Source organism: Nicotiana tabacum, chromosome 19 (genome assembly GCF_000715075.1).
Source record: "Nicotiana tabacum cultivar K326 chromosome 19, ASM71507v2, whole genome shotgun sequence".
Classification (NCBI taxonomy): domain Eukaryota; kingdom Viridiplantae; phylum Streptophyta; class Magnoliopsida; order Solanales; family Solanaceae; genus Nicotiana; species Nicotiana tabacum.
The window spans coordinates 149,380,042-149,404,869 of NC_134098.1; the positions used below are offsets into that span (position 1 = coordinate 149,380,042).

Here is a 24,828-nt window from a genome sequence, read left to right on the forward strand (position 1 = left end):
GAGGGACTAACTGTATGGGTCGATATGTGTCTCAGTACTGGGGGCTAAGCAATATCGAGAAAAGAGCCGGCCGAGGTCGATCAGGAGATGGTGAAGCCTGTGGTCGAGATGCAGAAAATGGTCGGTGTCGAGCGCCGTAAGAAGAGCTGTAACGACTAGTTTATTAGGGCAAGATATTAAAGAAAATATTCCATTGGATATTCTTTGTACTTGTGCTACTAGGGTTTATTGGGGGTATGGCCCATATAAACACCCAAAAAGATAATGAATAAGGGCATGTGATATTCATTGTGATAAGAGCAGACCTTGCTAAAAGATTTTCTTCCTCTTGAAAATATACAAAGAACACCTTTTTATCAAGATTCATGTTCATATTATCCTACACTTTTCCATCAGATCCGAAAAGATTTTGAATGTTCTACGATCTGTCTATCACTCATCATTGCCAGGAGGAATAATCACCTAGATCATTATTTATTGGGTGAATCACTCATCTTATTTACTCAAATGCTATTTATTGCTATTTATTATCGGCCACTCTTCCATTATTGCTTATACTTTATATGACTATTTAATGCTTGTTATTGTCAACCCCTTACTGGATCTGTCCCACCTCACATACGTTTTCAAGATTCGCATCTAGAGATATTATCATTAATTAGGTTTAACCCATTATTACATAAATATACTAGTTTCAGCCGAAAGTTATACTTTTTGGTTAAACAACTCTACCGTTAATTCTACTCATAATTATTTTCCGCATCAAACTTGAATGCCTCATTAATTTGCTCATTTGTTTACAACAGCCACTTGTTTATCAAAAGATAAATTGATAGAGAAGAATAAAAGGAAAACATGTTAGAATAATTGATTTATATAAATGTCCAATATGGCTCGAATTTTTCTTTAAATTGTTTTCTATTCACCATTTTGCATTATGATGTATTGTGACATAATACATCTATGTATTTCTGCTTGATATCATGGATTACACTTTGTATATTGTTGTTGTTGATTATGTTATTGTGGATAGAATCAATAACTTTATCATGGAAACAACTAATTTTTCTGAATAAATTATCTCATTTTGAAATTAAAATTATTTTGTTCGGAATTATTGTATTAATTGAGTCAATAAATTTCGAATAACTAATGATAAATAAAAAAAATTGTAAATACACCCCCTATTTTTTAAAATAAAGCAGTTGAACTCCAATCAAAACCATAAACAAGAGTATATAAAACAGTTGCCCAATATTTTAAAATCAAAAGTTTAAGCCTCCAAATAATATAATTTCTACCAGAAATATTGTTCAAGACTTACCAAACGAAGGGCAAGAGGAGAGAAGTCCAGTCGTTGCCCCTCTGGTCATCTCTATTCTCTGCGCCTTTGTTTTTCAGCTCTACATCTCAAAAGACAATCCTCTGCAATTTGTTTCTCTTTTCTAACATAAGCACCACTATGATATTTGTGGGTGGAGTTCCTTTCCCTACAGATGATTCTTCTTCTTCTCAGTCTCAGGTATTGTCAACTTTTATTCTTTTATTCTTTTTTTATTTAACAAAAATCCAACTTCAGGTTTAGGTTCAATCTTAATTGAGGGTTGCACCCACCTATGAATCTTTTACAACTATTCCCTTCTTTATCCTTGAGATAAATGCGTCTTCTGCAATATATGGTTGATTTATAGTAATGCTGTTGTACTCTAATCTGTAAAGACTCCACCTTTTCCCCTTTTCTCTTTTTTTTTTCTGGTTAAATTTGTTCATCTGCGCTATTGTTGATTGGTTATTAATTTTTTAGTTCTTTTGGACTTATATTTGTCTAAAGAATCAATGTGTTGAGTAGAGAAAAAGACTTTCTGTTGTTAGCTGTACATTGCATTAAAAAGGGACTGTTTGGTTTGGATTGTTACGTTTGGCTTACTCAGTTTCTTTATTCTAGTTTGTTTAATCAGTTTCATCAATTATAGACGCTGCTTGGTTATTTTACAACAAATTGTAATCTTTGAACTATTTTTTAAAATTATTTATTATTATTATTATTATTGAAAAAGACTGATAATCTTATCAATTTTTAGACAATAAATAATCATAAGCAATATTTATAATCTAATCCAGTGGTTAGAACAGTGTCAGGCAGAGTATTTATCACAGGCAAATATTTTTGGCGATGCATATATAACTGATGAGCCATTCACCAATTTTAATTGATTTAGATACATCTGAGGAGGTTGCTTTTAATGACTCCTATTAACCAACAAGATTAGTTTCACAGGGAGACATTATCATATTGAATCTAAAATCTCATTACATCAAACTTTATCTCTGCATTACAATGGATACAAAGTTTCGTTTTCTGTTTTTATGTAGCTACTTAATAAGAACATCCTATATGAACAGGAACATGACATCCTGACAGCTTTAATGGAGCATCCAGTTTTGGTATCTGCCTCGTCTTCATTGAATGATGTTGAAGAAAGGAAGTTCTCTGTTTCTAAAGACTCTAGTTTGAGTATATCAAGACATAATACATGGGTTTACATTTTCCAGAGAGAATATGCAACTGTGGATCCTGCACTTGTCGATGTATGTTCATGCTTTCTATAACAATCCTACTGAAGTAACATCTGACCTTGTTTCTCATCCTTTCTCTCCATTTGGATTTCTTCCTTCTTTTTTCATAGTCCCAGACTTGCAGTTGCAGGAGAGAAGTTGATTTAAAGGAGCTTTCCTCGTCTGATCTGTCTTTATCGCCCACTTTTCGTGCCACAATATGCTGATTGCTGCATAGTACCTAATCTTTCTAAATAGTTATAGAAGGCATTGGCTATAACTACCAGGTTTAGCACTATAAAATTGGGCAAGGCTGTGAGTATCTGTGTGCTAAACGTGCCCATTGCTGCAAGAAAAAATATTTTATGCTCAACAAAAGGAAAGTAGTAGACCATAAATTAGCCTTAACAGTTGAGAGTGTAATTGCCTAGAGGGAAAGCGATGCATTTGGATGATCAGATTGAATATTTTGCACGAGGGCAATGCAGTCCTCAGTCTGCCGGATGGTAAAATGCATTATGTTATTCCATATGTGCACCTTGCAGATATACTTGGATCTAAGATGTCCACTATGTTTATGGTGTGCTGATTCAGGTGTTCTGTGTTAGCACTTGTTATTTCCCTTTCAAGTACTTGGACTCTCTTCTGGACACTTTCCTGATCCTATCTGATTGAAGCACCCATGCTCAAATCTCCTCTGTCCACTGAGAGTTTATAGCTTTAAGAGATTCATCTGCATTGCTGGGATGCATCTGTTAAACCTCTTTCTGCTGACTATTGTGTGTCTCATCCTTATTCTTATCATTTTGGAGAACTTCTGTTTTCATCATCTGGAATAATTGTGATCTTGTGATGACATTCTAAAGGTTTTGTCTTGGCATAACTAAGAGTTCTCCGGTACATCTCTGTCAAATTATTTCTCTTTTAATTACTGTCTTAGCATTTCTGTCTTCTATAGCAGAAGTTAGAGGGATATGTTTGATGGTGGGCCATGTGGTTTCTCTTGAATGTATTTCTGCTTCATAGGTCACTTAGGGCAGGCCGGTGCACAAAGCATTCCACGTTCAAGAGAAACCACATGGCCCACGCCGCACCTCAAGTGGTCATTTATGTAAAAATAATTGCAACTTACTGAAAGTTGTTGCAATTTCTGTTTGTGTTTACGTTGAAGAGCACATTTCTTGACCATTCCATTTCTCAAACAATGTTGATCTACTGCAGTACCAAAAAATGAGCAATTTTTTTCAAAAATTTCCACTCTTTTCTGCTGAAGTTCTAAAAGATTTCCTTTGCTCTTGAACATAGGCGGTTGGCACGGATGAGGCAACAACTTGTGTAGGCATTGTCATAAGAAACCAAAAAAGTGGAATGTAAGAGAAACTATTTAGACAGGACGTCATTATTTGCAGTACAATGCTGCTTAAGTCTAACTATTGTGATTGTGACTTCGCTACAGGACTTCTGTTGCTCACTTGGATTCACCATATATTGTTGATGTTGGCCTAGACCAGATGTTGGCATCTGTTGTCAATCAAAGCTCAGATGCCATGTTGGATGTATTCTTCTCTAATCCTTGATGTCTAACAACATTAGTAACTAGCTTTTTTAGCTCTTTAATCACTTTGGATGTTGACATTGGATGGGTATAATATGCAGGTTCATATAATTGGTGGCTTTGATGATGGCTCGCCTAAAGTCTGGCCAAGACTCCGCTTTTCTTTTGATTTTCAGTGAGATAGTGAGTCATCTAGAGGCTAGATAATGAAGCTGAATCTGTTGCGCTTTTTATGCAGCATGTTAATGGTATTACGGAAGGTCATGCAGAATTGGAGGGCTATTCCTTCCCTTTGTGCAAGAAAATACTTGAAAGCCTAGCAAAGAGTAATATGAAGTTCCAGATTCACACTCTTCATGTTCTTGGGCACAATACAAGACGAGATTCTGAAGGAAATTCATACCCCATCTTCTCTGGTTTGCTGGTAAGCTCTAATTTGTATTTCACTTTAGTTTATAGCGCTGATTAGCACAGGACAAGGGAGGGAAAGCTTAGTGGTAAAATCACCAATGGAGCAAAGTGGGAAAAGACTGTCATTTTCGGCTCCTGGGTAGGTGAGTTTACCATTTCAGAAAAAAGATAGCCTTTATTATACAGTCATGATACCTCAATATTCCAAGATGCAATGTCCTGGATGGCGTCTCGCTTGTGGTGGGAAATACTGTGTTTGTATTGTCTTCAATGGGTGAATCCAGGCACGGTCAGAGAAGTTTTGTTTAGCTGGACCTTTAGTGGATGAAAGAGAAGACACAGGGAGTGGGATGTTGCTCCACTAGCACTTATGTGGACCATATGGAGAGAGAGAAAGTAGGAGAGCTTTTGACGGAATAGAGAAAGATTTTGTTCACTTGAGGAATAGCCTCTTATCCCTTGTTTCTTTTTGTTGCACCCATGAGGTTTCCATAAGTGTAGAGGACTCTGTGTCAACAACAACAACAACATACCCAGTGTAGTCCCACAAGTGGGGTTCTAGAGGACTCTGTGTCGTTTGTAGAAAACCATATCTTTTTGTAAGGTTTTCTACTTTGGGTATACTTCTTGTATACGGGATTTTTTCCCAATTCTTAACAAAATCTTATTACTTGATTTAAAAAAAAAAGAAATCAAGAACTGATACATATAGAGATGGAAAGTAAACATTAACTAACACGTTAAGGAGAAAGATTTATTGGGTTTTCTCGGCATTACTGACTGGCATGTTGAAAACATCCGGGGGATTATGGATTGAGCCTTGAGTCAGTCGGCTGATCATCAATACTTTTTGGTTCTCCTCTGTAACAAAGAAACGATTGTTCGAGTATATAATTTTCTAAGCAACTGCAGATCTTTTTAGAGGGGAGATTCTTAGATTTTTCAAAATTCATTTGCTTAGGTGGAAACTGCCACTGGGTCTATTTTTCCAGCAAGCTTTGATGCAACAACAAGATGTCCTGATGAAGTTGTTAGGAGAATACGAGTGACTGCAGCTTTTGAGGACGGTAGTTGGGAAGGAAGATTATTAGAGACATATGATACTCAGAATGACCAATTCGTGATTGCTCCATGCACTTGGTAAAACTGCTTACCTTTGGATTCTTTATTTATAGTTTTACTGCTTTTTCAACATTATCTCATGATTTATATTTCTTATCCTGTCATGTCAGTTCTCAGTTTGTCGCCTTCCCTGAATTCGTTATAAGCTACTTTGTCAGCTAAATTCCTTATCTATATTTTAATTTTGTTTAGATGAACTGCAAGAGTAATATATAGATACATAACTACACCAGCTGAGACACTAGTCAACTATATACCAGCTGAGACACTAGCGACTAACTTTAACTTAACTAACTTGAGCGACGAAAAAAAAAAAAGATTTTGACTTCTAACAATTGATAGAACCTACATAGGTGGGACAATTGGTATTAAAAAGCACCAAAATCTGTGATCTCTTGGTTACACATTTTTTGTTTGCCTATGCCACTAAAGGTAGGCCTGTTTGATGTATGTTTTAAATATATCTCCTAATGAACTCCATTTTTGTTGACATAGGAGCATGCGTAAGATACATATAGCCCTCATGCTACAGAATTTATCTGACCAAGAAATCCTTCTTACATGTTCCACTTCTCCTTTTGCCGAGGCTCCAGATTTCGTGGATGGCCTAAGAAGGTACTACAATAGTTCCAAAATTATGACACACTAATTCCTTTCCCACGTGAAACATCATTTGAACAAATTCTTTCTACAGGCAGTGGGACTATCTAATCCAACACCCAGATTGGAGAGAAACATTCCCTTCCAAACAGCCACGTATATTTCAAAGGACACAAGATAATATCTGGGTGAGGCACCAAGCAAAATTAGCAATTCCGGAACTGAAAGGAACGGAGAACTAGCATTGTAAAAGTGAAAATTTAAGGTTACAGTATATATTTTATCGGAAAAAAGAATCAAATTTTATTACTTCCCTTCATTTAAGTGATGAGTTCAATATTTTAAAATATTTGGAAAAATTGTAATAAAGAATAACCTCTTTTAACTTTCCAAATGGTAGTGGTGCTACATAACGTGGAACATAAGGAATACTACATCTTCAATATGGTTAAGATGTTTGATTAAGCTCCATTGGAATTCCTGTTAATTCAGTCAGTACAGATACTGTTTGCCCGAGTTTCAAGAGCCTACGCAATAAAATACGTGAACATAGATATGAAAGGGGCTTGTTATAAAGCTCGTCGTTAACATTTCTCAATTTCGAAATCCAATTATTCTAAAGCGGCAGTAACAGGATCCTAAACGGACTTGCATAATAACGTGTTTTACGGTCACCAATGGACTGTGTCTATGAGGCCACCAAATACTCTATGGAAATAATACACTAATACAGCACAGACAAAATGCTAATAAACAGTATGAACACCAAGCCAATGGCTTCTGCAACTCACTAGCCCCATGAGCAAAATGGCATCTCTCCAAACGTGCCTAAGCCTTTTGAAAGATTCGCACAGCTGTGGGATTACACTTGGTATGTTGTTGGGCCAGCAGAACCCCGAGTAAATGGGGCGGCGTTTTTTGACCCACCTGTAGGTGTACGAATATTGGATATGAGCTCCCGTAACATGGCACTGGCCTGATTGATCTGATCAAAGGTTCCTTGGAGCTCAATATTCCTTTTATCAGTATCTCTTTCATGCTCCTTTATAGAGAGCTTGACACCTGTAAGCTGACATATTTGTTTTGAGTTCACACCATTCTTCCCTATGATCGCTCCAGCAAGAGAGGCATCTATCCCAATGGTAGTGGTTGCAGATGCTCCAAAGTTTGTCGCAGCTAGAAAAGGTTGGGATGATTCAAGGTATCCGGAGAACCCACTCATAGGTCGTTTTGCTGGGAAATCATCATAAGCCGGATGCACTTGCTTTCCTATCTCTATCTCGCTATGAGCAAAGTGGCACTAATCACCAAATTTGCACCCTTCCGCAGTGTTGAACTTGTTGCAAAACTTAGACTTCACAGCTGGAGCAGGACCATCACTAAAAGAGGCACCATTCCTTCCAACTAGAGCTGCTGGATTCGAACCCATGTTTGATAGCTGACTCATAGCAGTGTAGCCAGGGACATAATGAAGAAAGTGACATGCCTCCCCAAATGAGCATCCGGAAGTGCTACACCACATCAGGAAAATGGTTATTAGCTGAGCAATGGAATGCAACCAAAGAGAGCCAAATGGAGCCGGGAACAGAGAACACACTGGTGTGCATATTATTAAATCATCAGCAAGTTTAAAACATTAGCTTTCTCCCTCCCTGTTTAGCATGTGCATAACATTGTTCCAGCAAACACTACCTGCTACTACTTACACAGAGCGATTGCTATTAAATGTAGTAATAAATATCATGGCACTAGAAAGAAAATCTTAATTTCTAAGATTAGATTACTACCTTAAAAAATCCTGTCTGTTTCCAACATGAACTTACAAGCGAGAAGATGATTGAAAACAAAAAGATTTAGCAATATGGCGAAAGATTTTTATCACTAAACAAAGACCACGAGAATCTCAAATGTTATTCCATTAAATGTAAGGCACGAGAAACTAGCACCAGGTTCATTAACTTGGATGCCAGGTAAACCAGCTCTTAGATAAACTCCTTTCTGATTAATCGAAATTAGAAAAAGAAAGTTCATGAGGAACTTCAGTCTGAACTAAATTGATGAATCTACCAGGTTCATTCTTTTTCAAATCAAATTTTAGATGTTAGACAGTTCCATCTCAAATTTGTAAACAAACACCTAATGTGAGTCCACTTAAAATACCATATTGGTATGATATGGTGCAAGTAATGGTATTTACTAGGCGAAAAATCAGAGCTTATCTACATCCGATAAGCATATAACCAGTGGCGTAGCCACATAGAAAGCTTCATCGGAAAATTATACAGAGTATATAGAAAATTATATTATGTAAATAAGTTAAAAATTACTTTTTATAAAATATACATTAAACCTTGAACACCTTTTGCAACATTCCTGGTTCCGCCATTGCATATAACCTACAGTCCTATACTCATTTCATTGTGCAATTGATAGACTCAATATCTATAACCACCGTATCTTTTTGTCCAATATGCCATTTTTGGACTTTTCAGTTACCAATATTCGTTGACTAAGAAAAGAAGATTTACTGTTTAATCTTCTTGTCATGATTGAAAAAACTGGATATTTAATGCTTCTTCATACGACAAAAAATGGTATGCCAAAACACTACAATCACTGAATAATTAAAATGAGGAAAATAATTGCACTAAGTTCATATTCCACCCTGGCTTATTCATGAGTTACTTCCAGTACCATCTGTGTAGTTGGTTACCAGACAGTCATGGTTCTATAAGAGAATATTGCCTAAAATTTAGTGATTTAGTCTAATAAGTAACATATATATCATCTAAGACAAGATGCGTTGGTAGATGCTCACAGCAGAGGCACAACAGCTATACATAGTACAGTAATAACAGTTGTTATTTTTTGATCAGGAAGTTTCAGAGAGATTATATAGAAAAATCTGGAAACTTTGGCGATATCAATTCCAAACTCTATCCACACACACTGGCACTCACAACCTCAATCTTGAAAAATCTTCCAACGGGAAAAACCTAGATAAGCTGTTCTTGATTCAACACTCCGGCTTGAACATTCTCAATAGTATAGAAAATTACTATATGAACCTGTAGGTAAATACAGCTGATAGAAATAGTCGGGATAAACAGAGGTAGAGAGTGCTTGTTTCTTTCCCTTTTTTACTTTCATGATGACATTATAAGTAGTGCTCTAACAACATTTGCCTTGTAAAATAAAATTCTGCGTGCTGCTGGAAAACTTTTACCATCACTAGCTTGCTATTCCAAATGCTAAGGTTCAAGCGTTACAAAACATTAGAACATAGAGGAATCAGTTTGAGAATACTTCTTTTAGATGGATTAAACATGAAACCTGAAAAACTTCATGCATGGCTTTGATTTGCTTCCTACGCCAGTAGTAAAGGATTCTGATTCTGTTGCAAAAGATTGATTATTTCTCTTCAGTTCATAATTTCTAATGGCATTTGCAATATATTAAATAGATTCATATATTCACACAGTACAATTTCTCCATACAACCCAATTTTATCATTATAAAAATTCAAAATCACCTAAATTTAACTGTACTCATTAAACAAGATATGCAAAGACACCGTAGGGTGTTCCGGTTAATTACATAGAAGGTTACTCACTTATAACATATTGCAGGAAAACCATAAAACTTATCATTCTAACCACAAAATAACTCAACTTTCAGTTAATTTCCTACATTATCATTTTTGCCCCATTCCATTAGGAAATAAAATATTAAACTTCTGGGTACAACAAGGCGTGCAATAAGTGCACGAAAAGAAGACTTAGAAAGCGAAAACTAACCACTTCTTGCTCTCTTCGTGCCTCCATTGCTACGAAAAGCACCATTTACTCTTCTCTTCCTCCCAAACTCCATTATTGCTGGTTACACAGAAAAAATGAACTAAAAGAGAGAAGAAATCTAATAATTTAACAAAAAAAAGGTCTGAATTTGTGTTTTCAAGTATACATATACATATAATGAACTGAATTTGATATGATATATGGTTACAGAAGAAAGCAGGGGAACAAAAAAAAAAAAAAAAAAAGGAAGGACGGCAAAATTGCTAGGGTTTTGGTTTGCCCCGAGAGAGAGAACGGGCGGTTCCGGAACTAAAGTTGGACCTTCTAATTTGCAGCTTTAAATCCGCGCCTGTATATGGGTGCCACGGATTAGGAAAAGTTAAGGATTTTAGTTTTTCTTACCTTATTATTCTAGACAAATTACGTGTGTTTGGATTGTGTTGAGTTTTTTATTCTACGATATTGTAAGATTTATCTTTCAAAGTCATGTAGTCAAATTACCTTAAGCTTGTAAATCTTTTTTCTTTTGATAACTGGAAAAAACTATTAAACTAAAATATCTTAAAATCTTTCCTAAACAGTGTGGTTTAAGTCCGCCAAGAGTAAAAATTTCATATTCTGTAGCATATTATCTCAAATTAACAAATTTTCTTCATGTCTGTGTTTTCGTTTGTCAGAAAATTTGCACATTTGTTTGCTTCCTTACACGTGTATAATAGTAGCATTTATAGCTTCCAATAAATATTTACTATCCTCAGTAACAGTTACTCTATTGTATATCTTCCTCTTTGATAAGTTTGACAGCAAATATAGGCCGTTCGTTCACCTCCAATTCTTTATATTCCATTTCTTTTGCTAATTTTAATTAAATGAAAGTTTAATTTTTTTTCTAAAAAATTACAAGGGCAACTTATAATCACATTGGCACCATTGTATCTAAGAAGCCTACCATAGACAAACTAAATAATTTCTAAGTCTACATTGAGTGATTAACATGAATGGTCCTATAAGGGTTGATATTTCATTATTGTCCTCGTTTTTTAATGCATTTAAAAATGACCTTCGGACTGGTGAAGCTGGGATTGACATTTTATCATAATTTTGTGTTTGTTCAATTATTCATTAACTCTATCAATCAACATAACTTTGTGTTATCTATAATCGACCTATCTGTTAAATTATTCATCAAAGTCTACCTAATTGCTATAATATTTTGTATTGTTTGGCAAAATATTCTTCGAATTTGCAATTCTAATTTCATCAAACCACCCCAACTATGTTCCAAACAATCTCAAATTTGAAACAAAACTTCCAAATACCAACACAAATGATCCTCAATCACCGATTTAGCCAAATAACGTCAAATCAACAAGATTGACTTTGTCTTCTTCGATACTTTCTAAAGACTGACAATGGAATTTTGTGACTTTAAAGTAAATTACTAAATTACTATTTAAACTAAAAGTTAAGCACAAATAACGAACACTCAAACGATTTTAACGGTAATTAACCATTAACTTCAAATTTTTAACCCTAAACAAAAATTTTGAACTTCTAAAATTGAGGAATTATGGTGTTTTTGGTGAAGAAGGAGTCGAAGGGGCAAAGAGGCAGAGTTTATTTATTAAATATTGCCAATTATGAGGACATTCAGCTAAGACCGTTCTCATTGATGAGAGGCCACTCAATTTTCTGGATTACATTACAGCTTTAGCACCAGACCAGCACACAAACATTGGCCAAACATCTAGCCCAGCCCAATGAAAGTAGAAAAATTATCTCAAATAGCCGCTCACCCAATTTCTTAAATTAAAAATAGTCGATGAATGTATGATATATATGTAATTTGTATTTAATATATGTCTAACTATATATAATCAATGTATTATCTATATATAGCGATTATAAAAATTAAACATTGAATCTGACCGACAATTTGTGTTTCAATCCCATAAGACTAACAACAAAGTATATATAAGCAAACGGCTTGACAGTTGCCACGTCATGGAATAATAATTAAACCTTATTTTATTAACAAAAAAAAAAAGGAATTTACACTCACAACGCATGCACGCAGCACTCACAATTCACAAGTCACAACCACCTTTTGTAATACTAGCTCCCAAAATTAAACACACTGAAAGTAACCTTTAGCTACTCAAAAAATGACAAGAGCCTCCTCCATTAAATCTCTACACAACTCGCAAAATAGAATTTTTCCTTGAAAAATAATGAAAGCTTCAGTGAAATTTCGAGAAAATCAAAACCCAATTTTCAAAGCCAAAATCCCATTAAATACATTAGGTATCCCATTCCGGTCTAGAATCGAAACCAGCACTAATTACGCCAGAGACAAAGATTTATGTTTGAGTTTCAGTACCTTATTCCAATTCGGTCCGGTTATGAAGTTGTTGTATCGACCCAATGATTCAGACCGGCCATTCGGTTTGGTTATTAAAACTGGAGTCGGATCTCTCGGTTCTCCCATTGAAGCTCCCATGACCATGAGTGCTGAATTTAATTTTGTCCATAATGGAAATCCTAGCTTTTTCCTTCACTTTAAATCTCAATTAGGTGACTTCTCAATACGACGATCAGTCAATACGAAGAAAACCGAAAATAACGACGTTCAGAACAAAAATATCTTTAAGGATGAAAAGATAACGGAGGAGAAGAGCGGCAAAGTGATGTGGGCTGATTTATTTGCGGCGGAGGGATTATTTGGCGGCGAAGTGTGTGCGAGAACGATGTTTCCGGTAATGGGTAAGGTGGCGGGGAAGATACACTGGAGTTTGAAGTTTCCGATAACTGAGAGTGGTTTTCCGATGGGGCAAATGCCGTACATGGTGGTTAACAAGTCGGAGATCGAACACGTGGAGATAAAGCAAAACTCACGGGGGAGTGGTGGTGACGTGGCTGAGGCGTGTTTGGCACTGAAGAAAGAGCTGGGTAATTTGGAGCTAGAAAAAGAGTTGTTGTGGAAGGAAATGGAGGAGCTGAAATCGGAGTCGGAGATCTCCCCCGGGAAGTTTGTTCCGGTCGACGGTAGTAGAAAAGTAAAGAGAATGAGAAGATTTATAGGGAATATTGAAAAGTAGAAAAGATCGTAGAAGTAGAGAGATTGAGAAGAATGATGCAGTGAATGAGAATCATTGACATTGAGAAGTTTGATTATTTGGATAGTTGTTTTGTATGGTTTGTTAGTTTAAATACAATATTTATTTTAATTGTTATTTAAATTTATTGTTTTTACGATCCAAAATTTTTATTTTCGGACTGTGATGGCGCCTAACATTTCACTTGCTAGGCAAACTAACGTTAGAATAATATTATCTATTTTAAAATAATTTTTAAATTTATTAATAATAATAAAAACAAATGCGAAAGTAAAGTCTGAAATATAGTGAATAATCCATAAAAATAACGGAGTCTAAATATCATTCCAGAATTGGTGTCACAAATATACGAACTTCTACAATAATACAAATAAAGGTCTGAATAAAATAAAGCTGTCTGGAAACAAACACACAACTAAAGTAAAGTAGACGAGGACTTTAGAACTGCGGACGTCGTGCAATTATACCTCAAATCTCCTCTGGTAGCTGAAATCCGAGCACCCGTTCCGCTACGAGTTCAACCATACAAAACTTATCCAATTCCGATGTCAAATGGACCTTCAAATCTTAAATTTTCGTTTTTGGAAGATTTTATAAAAATCTGTTTTTTCTTCCATAAATTCACGGATTCATGATGTAAATGAGTATGAAATCATGAAATATAATCAATATAGGATAAGGAACACTTACCTCAATTTTTTTCGTGAAAATCGCCCAAGTCCCAAATCACGATACGGACCTACCGGAACTGTCGAAACACTGATCCGGGTCCGTTTGCTCAAAATGTTGACCAAAGTCAACTCAATTGAGTTTTAAGGATCTATTTCACATTTTAATCCATTTTTCACATAAAAACTTTCCGAAAAATTTTACGGACTGCGCATGCAAATCAAGGAGTGATAAATAGTGCTTTTCGAGGTCTTAGAACACATAATTAATTATTAAATTTAAAGATGACATTTTGGGTCATCACATTCTCTACCTCTAAAACAAACGTTCGTCCTCAAACGAAGTTAGAAAAAAGTACCTGAGCTGGTGAATAAATGCGGATATTTACTCTGCATATTCGACTCGGCCTCCCAGGTAGATGCCTCTACCGGCTGACCTCTCCATTGCACTCGAATTGAAGGATAACTATTAGACCTCAACTGCCGGACTTGCCGGGCTAGAATAGCCACCGGCTCCTCCTCGTAAGTCAAATGTTTGTCCAATTGGACTGAGCTGAAATCTAACACATGGGACATATCACCATGATATTTTTGGAGCATAGACACATGGAACACCGGATGAATCGTTGATAAAACTAGGTGGTAATGCAAGCATGTAGGCTACTTCACCTACCTTTTTAAGAATTTCAAAGGATCCAATATACCTAGGGCTCAACCTGCCCTTCTTTCCGAACCTCATTAACCCTTTTATAGGTGAAACCCGGAGTAATATTCTTTCTCCAACCTTGAATGTAATATCACGAACTTTACGGTCGGCATAACTCTTTTGCCTAGACTAAGCTGTACGAAGTCAGTCCTGAATAACTTTGACCTTATCCAAAGCATCCTGTACCAAATCGGTACCCAACAACCGAGCCTCTCCCGGTTTAAACTAACCTACTGACGATCGGCATCGTCTTCCGTATAATGCCTCATATGGAGCCATCTGAATGCTTGACTGGTAGCTATTATTATAAGCAAACTCAGCAAGTGGCAAGAATTAATCCCATGAACCTCCAAAGTCTATTGTAACACCCCAAAAAATTTCGAAGTACTTAAGTGTAAAGCTCGATAAAATTTGCAAAGAAAATAATATTTCATAGTGCCGGACTAGGCTTACGTGTTGAGGACTAGGTCCATGTGGATATATTCACGGACCATAAGAGCCTTCAATATATTTTCAAACAGAAGGAATTGAATCTGAGGTAGAGAAGATGTCTTGAATTACTCAAGGATTATGACATTGATATTTTATACCATCCGGGGAAAGCTAATGTTGTGGTAGACGCTCTTAGCCGAAAATCTATGGATAGTTTAGCATACTTGGAGGCATACCAAAGGCCATTGGCCAGGGAAGTTCATCGATTGGCTAGTTTGGGAGTTCGTCTTACGGACTCTAGTGAAGGAGGAGTAATTGTGCAGAATAGGGCTAAATCATCGCTTGTTGTGGAAGTCAAAGAGAAGCAATACAACGATCCATTGTTGGTGCAATTGAAAGAGGGAATTCATAAACATAAGACCATGGCCTTTTCTCTTGGCATGGATGATGGTACACTAAGGTACTAAGAGCGACTATGTGTTCCAAATGTGGATGGTCTCCGTGAAAGAATTTTGACTGAAGCTCACACTTCTAGATATTCCGTGCACCCAGGTTCTACAAAAATGTATCATGATCTTAAGGAAGTCTATTGGTGGAATGATATGAAGAGGAATGTGGCTGACTTTGTGGGAAGAAGTCCGAATTATCAGCAAGTGAAGGCCGAATACCAAAGACTCGGTGGGTTGGCACAGAAGATAGAAATTTCAATGTGGAAATGGGAAATGATTAATATGGACTTTGTGGTAGGATTATCGCGCACTCCGCGCAAGTTTGATTCAATTTGGGTAATTGTGGATCGACTCACGAAGTCAGCACACTTTTGCCGGTTAAGTCTACCAACACAGCGGAGCAGTATGCTCAGTTGTATATCAAAGAAATAGTCAGGTTGCATGGTACCCAAGTTTCCATCATTTCTGATCGGGGAGCACAATTCACTGCTAATTTTTGGAAGAAATTTCAGCAAGGTTTGGGTACTCAGGTGAATCTTAGTATAGCTTTTCACCCGCTGACAGACGGGCAGGCAGAGCGGACTATTCAAACGCTTGAGGATATGTTGCGTGCTTGTGTGCTAGACTTCAAAGGTAGCTGGGATGATCATTTACCACTTATAGAATTTGCATACAATAATAGCTATCATGCTAGCATTCAGATGGCACCGTTCGAGGCTTTATATGGTAGGAGATGTAGATCTCCTATCGGGTGGTTTGAAATTGGGAAAGCAAAGTTGATAGGGCCATACCTCGTTCATCAGGCAATGAAAAAAGTGAAAATCATTAAGGAGCGGTTGAAGACTGCTCAGAGTCATCAGAAATCCTATTCAGATGTTCGTCGTAGGGATTTGGAGTTCAAAGAAGATGATTGGGTATTCTTGAAAGTTTTTCCCATGAAGGGTGTAATGCGATTTGGTAAGAAAGGGAAATTAGGTACGAGGTATGTCAGACCGTACAAAATCATTCAGAGGATCGGTGAGGTGGCGTACAAGCTTGAGCTACCACCTAAGATGTCATTAGTACACCCGGTGTTTCATGTGTCTATGTTGAAGAAAGTAGTTGGAGATCCGACACTCATTGTTCCGGTTGAGACTATTGAGGTAAGTGAGAAATTGACTTACGAAGAGATTTCGGTTTTTATTATTGATCGCCAAGTCCGAAAATTGAGAAATAAAGAAATTACCTCCGTGAAAGTGTTGTGGAAAAATCAACAGGTTGAAGAGGCTACTTGGGAGGCCGAGGAAGAAATGAAGAAAAAGTATCCTTATTTGTTTGAATGACCAAGCATTTATAAAGTTGTGATCTAGACAAATTATAAGACTTACTTTCTATGAATTATGTATTATTTGTACATTTGATATTGAGGGTGTTCCGTTTTGGAAATATATTGCTTATGAGGCCACAGTTGGTGTTGTTTCGTATTATGTTACGTCGTTGGATTATGTATATGCTGTTAGGATGTGTTTCTAGGGCTCTCTAACAGGTGGATAGGCCAAATTACAAAGGAAACTCTTGCGAAAATTTTAAAAATTTAGGGAGTTAGTCAAATTTGGGGCTGCTAGTTTGTGGTATAAAACAAACTATGTTTCATAAGATGCTAATAACGGATTTTTACCATCATTCGAGGACGAATGATCGTAAGCGGGGGAGAATGTAACACCCCGAAAAATTTCGAAGTACTTAAGTATAAAGCCCGGTAAAATTTACAAAGAAAATAATGTTTCATAGTGCCGGACTAGGCTTACGTGTTGAGGATTATAGAAAATCTTCGTGGCGAGCTTGCGAGTCGCAACTCAGACTTTTTGGGTTGAACAATGCACCAGAAAGGCGCGTTTATGTTGTCCATTATGCGACCGCGTAATGGTCGCATAAGTGAGCAGGAGAGAGCCATTCTGGAAGCAGCTATGCGGTCGACTATGCGACCCCATAACTGTTATGCGGTGCGACTGCATAACAGTTATGGGGTCGCATAGGTGACCGCATACACAGACATATTTTTGATCATTTTTGTGAGCAATTATGCGACCGATATGCGGTCCGCATATCCATTATGCGGTTGCATATGCGACCGCAGAACTGTTCCGGAGCTCAATTTTTGGATTTTTAAAACCCGACTCTATTTCGTTAAATACACTCTTTAGGCCATTTTTGAGCTATAATCTAATATTTTAGAGTGAGAGAGAGTGCCCTAGAGTGAGAAGGTGTTCTTCAATAATTGTTCTTCAATTCTTGCCCAAGTTTTGAAAGATTAAGAAGGGAAACTCATTAGGTCTTCATCCTAGAGGTAAGATTCTACACCCTAACCCTCACTTTCGAATTTTATGTAGAAATGGACAATTAGCAAGATAATTCCTGGGCAGGAGGGTTGTTTATTTATATGCATGTGTTATAAAAGGGTGTAAGAAGATTGTTGAGTTAAAAATGGTAAAGATTGGATTGTGGGATGATGGAATTCTCCATAAAAGGGCCTTGGAACCTTAATGCACACTAAGTGTTTGAAAAAATGCTCAAATGAGCTAGAACCACGATCATCTTCCTAATTTTGATTCAATTTGTTATATTTCTACAATATATTGAAGTTGCTAAGAATTCCGAAATATTTTAGAGTTTAAGAAAGCTCAATTGAGGTATGTTGGTTAAACTCTTCTCTTAGAATTGAATCCCACGATATTCATGTAAATGATGTAAGTCCCGAGTGATTCATTATGAAACTGGCTATTCCGAGTAAGATTGGGTTGAAAGATATATGTTCAATAAGCATCCCAAATACTTTATTCATGTTATGTTACCAATTGAGGATGTGTTAAAATATGGGCTATGCATTAATAATGTTTCGACTTTAAGTCAAGTTCAAATGAACGCTATTATGCCAAATTTTGTGAAATATCTCTATGTGCATTAGACTCTAAATTGCTCACATGTGTACTACACACTTTGATTTGAATTGTGTTTGTTGTTGATGGTGAGGATGATATTTGAAATTGATAAGGTGAGCATGAAATACTGAATATGGCCAACGTGCCAAGAATGATCTTATAATTATGGCAACTAGTGCCAATGAAACAAAAAGATATGAAAGTATTATGAAATGCGATGATTGATATAAAAAGGTTGATGTCTCAAATAAGACAGCCTAACCTATCGGGTCGTGATCGGACACCATGCCTCACACATGGTAGTGATTGTGCTGGAAATTATAATTAAAATTGTGATTGTGGTCGATGTCCCTAATAGATAGCCTAGCCGATCAGGTCGTGATCGGACTCCGTGTTAAATACGGTGGTATTGATATTGAGAGTAATTGTGGTATGATGTCTCTAATGAGATAGCCTAGCCGATCGGGTCGTGATCGGACTCCATACTGAGAATACAGTGGTACTGGTATTATGGGCAATGGTATATCAATACTAAAAATCTCCCAATGTGAGATATGAAAATTAATTTGAACATTGTCTTGATCCTAAATTGAGGTTTGATGTTGATTAAGGCTTTCATTAATATTATGATAATCTTGTTTGTATTATTTGTCATTCTATTGAGAGGGTGTTTAGTTATACATACTAGTACGATTCGACAGTACTGACGTCCCTTTTGCCGGGGTGCTGCATTTTTAAATGGATGCAGGTGGTTCTACAGTAGGAGATATTGATCAGTGATAGCAGTACACCTTCTTCCGAGCTGACTTGGTGAGCCCCACTTCATCCCGGATTAATGTATCTTTTGTTCTTTATGTATTATGGTTGATGTATAGGTGAGGCCTTATTGCCGACATTATCATTGTACTCTTCTTTATCTATAGAGGCTCCGTAGACATAGTGTGGGTTGTGTATTGGTGCTGGGAAAGTCAAAATATATTATGTTGTAGTTGTATTACTTGTCCATTTTAAACTTTAAAAATGATGGAACTATTGGAAATGAATTGGTATTGTAGACGTGAACACCTTTTGTCTAATTAATGAAAATATGTATTATCTCCATTCGTGGATGAGTTTGGGTGGAAGGAAATCTAACAGGCTTGCTCGGTCGGGTTCACTCGGTTGAGCGCCGATCGTGCTCCTCGGTTTTGGGGCGTAACATCTATAACACAAGCGCAAAGCATCTCTTCCAATATCTGAATGGTGTGCTCCGACTGTCCGTCTGTCTGTGGATGAAATGTTGTACTCAACTCAACCCGCGTGCCTAACTCACGTTGTACAGCCCTCCAGAAGTGTGAGGTAAATTGCATACCTCGATCTGAAATAATAGACCCGGGCACACCGTGTAGGCGGACAATCTTACGAATGTAAATTTCAGTTAATCGCTCTGAAGAATAGGTAACTGCCATTGGAATGAAATATGCTAACTTGGTCAACCTCTTCACAATGACCCAAACTGCGTCAAATTTTCTCTGAGTCCGTGGGAGCCCAACTACAAAATCCATAGTGATACGCTCCCACTTTCACTCAGGAATTTCTAACTTCTGAAGCAAACCACCAGGTCTCTGATGCTCGTACTTAACTTGCTGACAATTCAGACACCGAGCTACATATGCAGCTATATCCTTTTTCATTCTCCTCCACCAATAATGTTTTCGCAAGTCTTGATACATTTTGGCGGTACCTGGATGAATAGAATACCTGGAACTGTGTACCTCTTCAAGAATTAATTCACGAAGCCCGTCAACATCAGGCACACAAATACGACCCTGCATTCGTAGAACTCCATCTTCCCCTACAACAACCTATTTGGCATCACCATGCCGCACTGTGTCCTTAAGGACAAGTAAATGAGGATCATCATACTGCCTCTCTCTAATACGCTCATATAAAGAAGACCGAGCGACTGTGCAAGCTAGAACCCGACTGGGTTCTAAAACATCTAACCTCACGAACTGATTAGCCAAAGTCTGAATATCTGCAGCTAATGGTCTCTCACCAACCGGAATATACGCAAGACTGACCATACTCATAGCCTTTCTACTCAAAGCATCGTCCACCACATTGGCCTTTCTGGGGTGATACAAAATGGTGATATCATAGTCTTTCAACAACTCCAACCACCTTCTCTGCCTCAAATTAAGATCTTTTTGTTTGAACAGATACTGAAGACTACGATGATCAGTAAATACCTCACACGAGATACCGTAGAAGTAATGCCTCCAAATCTTCAGTGCATGAACAATGGCTGCCAGTTCTAAGTCATGAACAAGATAATTTTTCTCGTGAACTTGTAACTCCCGCGACGCATATGCAATCACCCTGCCATCTTGCATTAATACTACACCAAGCCTAATGTGAGATGCGTCACAATATACCGTACACGATCCTGAACTTGTGGGTAATAGCAACACTGGCGCCGTAGTCAAAGCAGTCTTGAGCTTCTGAAAGATCAACTCACACTCATCTGACCATCTGAATGGGACATCTTTCTGGGTCAGTCTGGTCAATGGGCTTGCTATAGATGAAAACCCTTCCACGAACCGACGATAGTAACCTGCCAAACCCAGGAAACTCCGAATCTCCGTAACTGAAGTAGGTCTAGGCCAATTCTAAACAGCCTCAATCTTCTTAGGATATACCTTTATACCTTCTGCCGATAAAACATGCCCCCCAAATGCAACTGAGTCTAACCAAAACTCACATTTTGAAAATTTGGCATATAACTGATTATTCTTCAAAGTATGAGGCACACTCCGAAGATGTTGCTCATGATCCTCTCGACTGCTGGAGTAAATCAAGATATCATCAATGAATACAACCACAAAAGAATCCAAATAGGGCTTGAACACCCAATTCATCAAATTCATAAATGCTGCTGGGGCATTTGTCAACCCAAATGACATCACTAGGAATTCGTAATGCCCATACCGAGTTAGAAAAGCTGTCTTAGGGACATTAGATGCCCTAATCTTCAACTGATGGTAACCAGACCTCAAATCGATCTTCGAAAATACCTTGGCACCCTGAAGCTGATCAAATAAGTCATCAATTCTTGGCAGCGGATATTTGTTTTTGATAGTGTCCTTATTCAACTGCCGATAATCTATACACATCTGCATAGAACCATCTTTCTTCTTTACAAATAATACTGGTGCACCCTAAGGCAAGATATTGGGTCTAATGAATCCATGATCAAGCAAGTCTTGTAACTGCTCCTTCAATTCTTTCAACTCTGGCGGGGCCATACAGTATGGTGGGATAGAAATGGGCTGAGTGCTCGGAGCTAAATCAATACAGAAGTCAATATCCTGATTAGGTGGCATCCCCGACAAATCTGCAGGAAATACTTCTGGAAATTCACAAACAACTGGTACTGAGTCCATAGAAGGAACATCCGCACTGAGATCGCAAATATAAGCCAAATAGGCTACACACCCTTTCTCTACCATACGCCGAGCTAATAACCTTGCTAGCAGAATGACCAGGAGTTTCTTTCTACTCTAACCGAGGTAATCGCGGCATGGATAGGGTCACTGTCTTGGCATGACAATCCAATAAAGCATGATATGGTGACAACCAATCCATACCCAAGATGATATCAAAATCTACCATATCAAGAAGTAGAAGATCCACACTAGTCTCAAGACTACCAATAGTAACCACACACGAACGATTGACATGATCTACTACAACAGAGTCTCCCACCGGTGTAGATACACAGAGAAGTACTCAGAGAATCACAAGGCACAACCAAATATGAAGCAAAATAGGAGGACACATAGGAATAAGTAGATCCTGGATCAAATAGAACTGAAGCATCTCTATGGCAAACTGGAATAATACTTGTGATCACAGCATCAAATGACTCGGCCTCGGGCCTAGCTGGAAAAGCATAAAATCAGGGCTGAGCCCCACCACTCTGAACTGCATCCTTGGGACGGCCTCTAACTGGCTGGCCTCCACCTCTAACGGCCTGACCTCCACCTCTAATGGTCTGACCTCCACCTCTAGCTGCCTGACCCCTACCTCTAGCTGCCTGAGTAGGCAGTGAAGCAACCGGTGCTGGTATGATGGCACGAGAATCTTGTCGAGATCTGTTACTCGCCAACCTAGGGCAATATCTCCTGATGTGACCAATGTTCCCACACTCATAACACTCATCCTGATGCCGTGGCTGCTGAAACTGAAGCTGACCCAAATGGGCCGGATAACCGCTGTAGTAACTCTGGAGTGGCGGTGCACTGATAGGAGCTGAATGTGCACTGAATGTTGGCTGCCCATAAGGCGGCATAATAGGATCGTGACTCCCTGAAGCATCGTGAGATGCATGAAGTGCTGAATGAAATGGTCTGGGAGGATGACCCCTACCAAAATTACCCCTGCCTCCAGACGAGGCACTACTGAAACCACCGAACTGACGAGGCCTCTTATCAGACCTCTGCCCTCTCTCCTGTGCAAGAACCATCTCGATCCTCCTCATGACATTAGCAGCTACCTGAAAAGAAATCTCACTTCCGGTCTCTTTGGCCATCTGAAGCATGATAGGGTGAGTGAATCCCTTAATAAACCTCATCACTCTCTCTCCCTCAGTAGGTAGTATAAGGAGAGCATGACGGGCCAAATCCACAAAACGGGACTCATATTGAGTAATAGTCATACTGGCCTGCTGTAGGCGCTCAAATTGCTTGCGAAAATCCTCTCTCAGTATGATAGGAAGGAACTTTTCCAGAAATAGCTGAGAGAACTGCTCCCAGGTAAGTGCAGGCAATCCAACTGGTTTGATCAATGTATAATCTCTTCACCATCTCTTGGCAGAACCCGTCATCTGAAATACAGCAAAATCAACCCCATTGATCTCAACTATATCCATGTTCCGCAACACCTCATGGAAGCAGTGAAGATAATCATGTGGGTCCTCAGAAGGTGTACCACTGAAGTGAACTAGAAAGAGCTTGGTAAACTTATCTAGTCTCAATAAGGCCTCAAAAGACATGGCGGGCCTATCACCGGTCTGCGCCGCAATAACTAGCTGAACTACCCCAACTGGCGGGGCTGCTGGAGCCTGATTCTGGGGAGCCATCTGCTACGAAACGGGAGTAGTGGGAGTTTGTGCTCCTTCCCCAGCCCGTGAAACGGTTGGTGCCATTGAAAATGTACCATTTTGGGCCACGCCCTCCATAAGACTCACCAAACAGACTAGAGCATCCTGAAGGCTGAAGCACTGGAGTAGCTATGAATCCTTCCGGGACCTGAACTGGTCCAACTGGTACATTCTGAACTGGAACCTCCTCCTGAAGATCCACCTGAGGTTCTACAACAAGTGCAACTGCTCGAGCTCTGGACTGAGCTCTACCTCGGCCTCGACCTCTACCCCTGGCCATAGTTGTCATCGGGGGCTCTGGTCCTTGTCCATCGGTAGATGTATTACGTGTTTTCACTATCTGCGAGAGAATAAGAGTAGAATGGTTCAATCATCGATGATAGAATAAATTCGCACGACAGAATAAAAAAGAAGTAATATTGTTCCTAAACTTCATAGCCTCTGAGAGATAAGTGCACACGTCTCCGTACCGATCCTTCAGTCTCTACTAAGCTTGCTCGTGACTCGTGAGACCTATGTAACCTAGTGCTCTGATACCAACTATCACGACCCGAAATTTTCACCTTCGGACCGTGATGACACCTAACATTTCATTGCTAGGCAAGCCAAAGTTAGAATAATATTATCCATTTTAAAATAATTTTTAAATTTATTATTAATAATAAAAACAAATGCAGAAGTAAAATCTGAAATGTAGTGAATAATCCATAAAAATAACGGAGTCTAAATAACATCCCAGAATTGGTGTTACAAGTTCACGAGCTTCTAGAATAATACAAATAAAGATCTGAATAAAATAAAGCTGTCTGGAAACAAACACACAACTAAAGTAAAGTAGACGGGGACTTCAGAACTACGGACGTCGTGCAGGTATACCTCAAGTCTCCTCTGGTAGCTGAAATTTGAGCACTCGTTCCGCTACGAGTTCAATCATATAAAAATTATCCTTTTCCGATGTCAAATGGACCGCTTCTGCAATTGTAGAATTCCGTTCAAATAGAAAGCTTTTTGGCTAGTTCAAGGTCAATCGTGAGCTGTAGGAAAAAATAGTAGCGAACCAGAAGAAATTCTCGTAGTTGCATAAGGGGGACCTTCAAATCTTAATTTTTTGTTTTTGGAAGATTTTATAAAAATCTGATTTTTCTTCCATAAATTCACAGATTCATGATGTAAATGAGTATGGAATCATGAAATATAATCAATATAGGATAAGAAACACTTACCCCAATTTTTTTCGTGAAAATCGCTCAAGTCCCAAATCACGATACGGACCTACCAGAACTGTCAAAACATTGATCCGGGTCCGTTTGTTCAAAATATTGACCAAAGTTAACTCAGTTGAATTTTAAGGCTCT

The 24,828-nt window shown here is 38.1% G+C and overlaps 1 protein-coding gene and 1 pseudogene across 1 annotated transcript; one reads left to right on the forward strand and one right to left on the reverse strand.

Moving 5' to 3' along the window:
* The first annotated feature begins 1,305 nt into the window (after positions 1-1,305).
* Positions 1,306-6,664, forward strand: LOC107819197 (protein N-terminal asparagine amidohydrolase). Its single transcript, XM_016645291.2, has 9 exons — positions 1,306-1,522; positions 2,404-2,589; positions 3,862-3,926; positions 4,013-4,112; positions 4,213-4,251; positions 4,350-4,535; positions 5,484-5,662; positions 6,140-6,259; positions 6,339-6,664. The coding sequence occupies exons 1-9, from the start codon at positions 1,463-1,465 to the stop codon at positions 6,484-6,486; spliced, it is 1,083 nt and encodes a 360-aa protein (XP_016500777.2). The 5' UTR covers positions 1,306-1,462; the 3' UTR covers positions 6,487-6,664.
* Positions 6,665-6,796: 132 nt separating this feature from the next.
* On the reverse strand, positions 6,797-10,286 carry LOC107819198 (zinc finger CCCH domain-containing protein 14-like; annotated as a pseudogene).
* Between the last annotated feature and the right edge of the window lie 14,542 nt (positions 10,287-24,828).

What these genes read in the sequence shown, in the direction of transcription:
- LOC107819197 (XM_016645291.2), top strand. Translation starts at nt 1,463, where the DNA reads ATGATATTTGTGGGTGGAGTTCCTTTCCCTACAGATGATTCTTCTTCT. An exon ending in TTGATGATGGCTCGCCTAAA is followed by an intron (nt 4,252 to 4,349) that starts GTCTGGCCAAGA and finishes CTTTTTATGCAG; the next exon opens with CATGTTAATGGTATTACGGA. An exon ending in GTGATTGCTCCATGCACTTG is followed by an intron (nt 5,663 to 6,139) that starts GTAAAACTGCTT and finishes TTGTTGACATAG; the next exon opens with GAGCATGCGTAAGATACATA.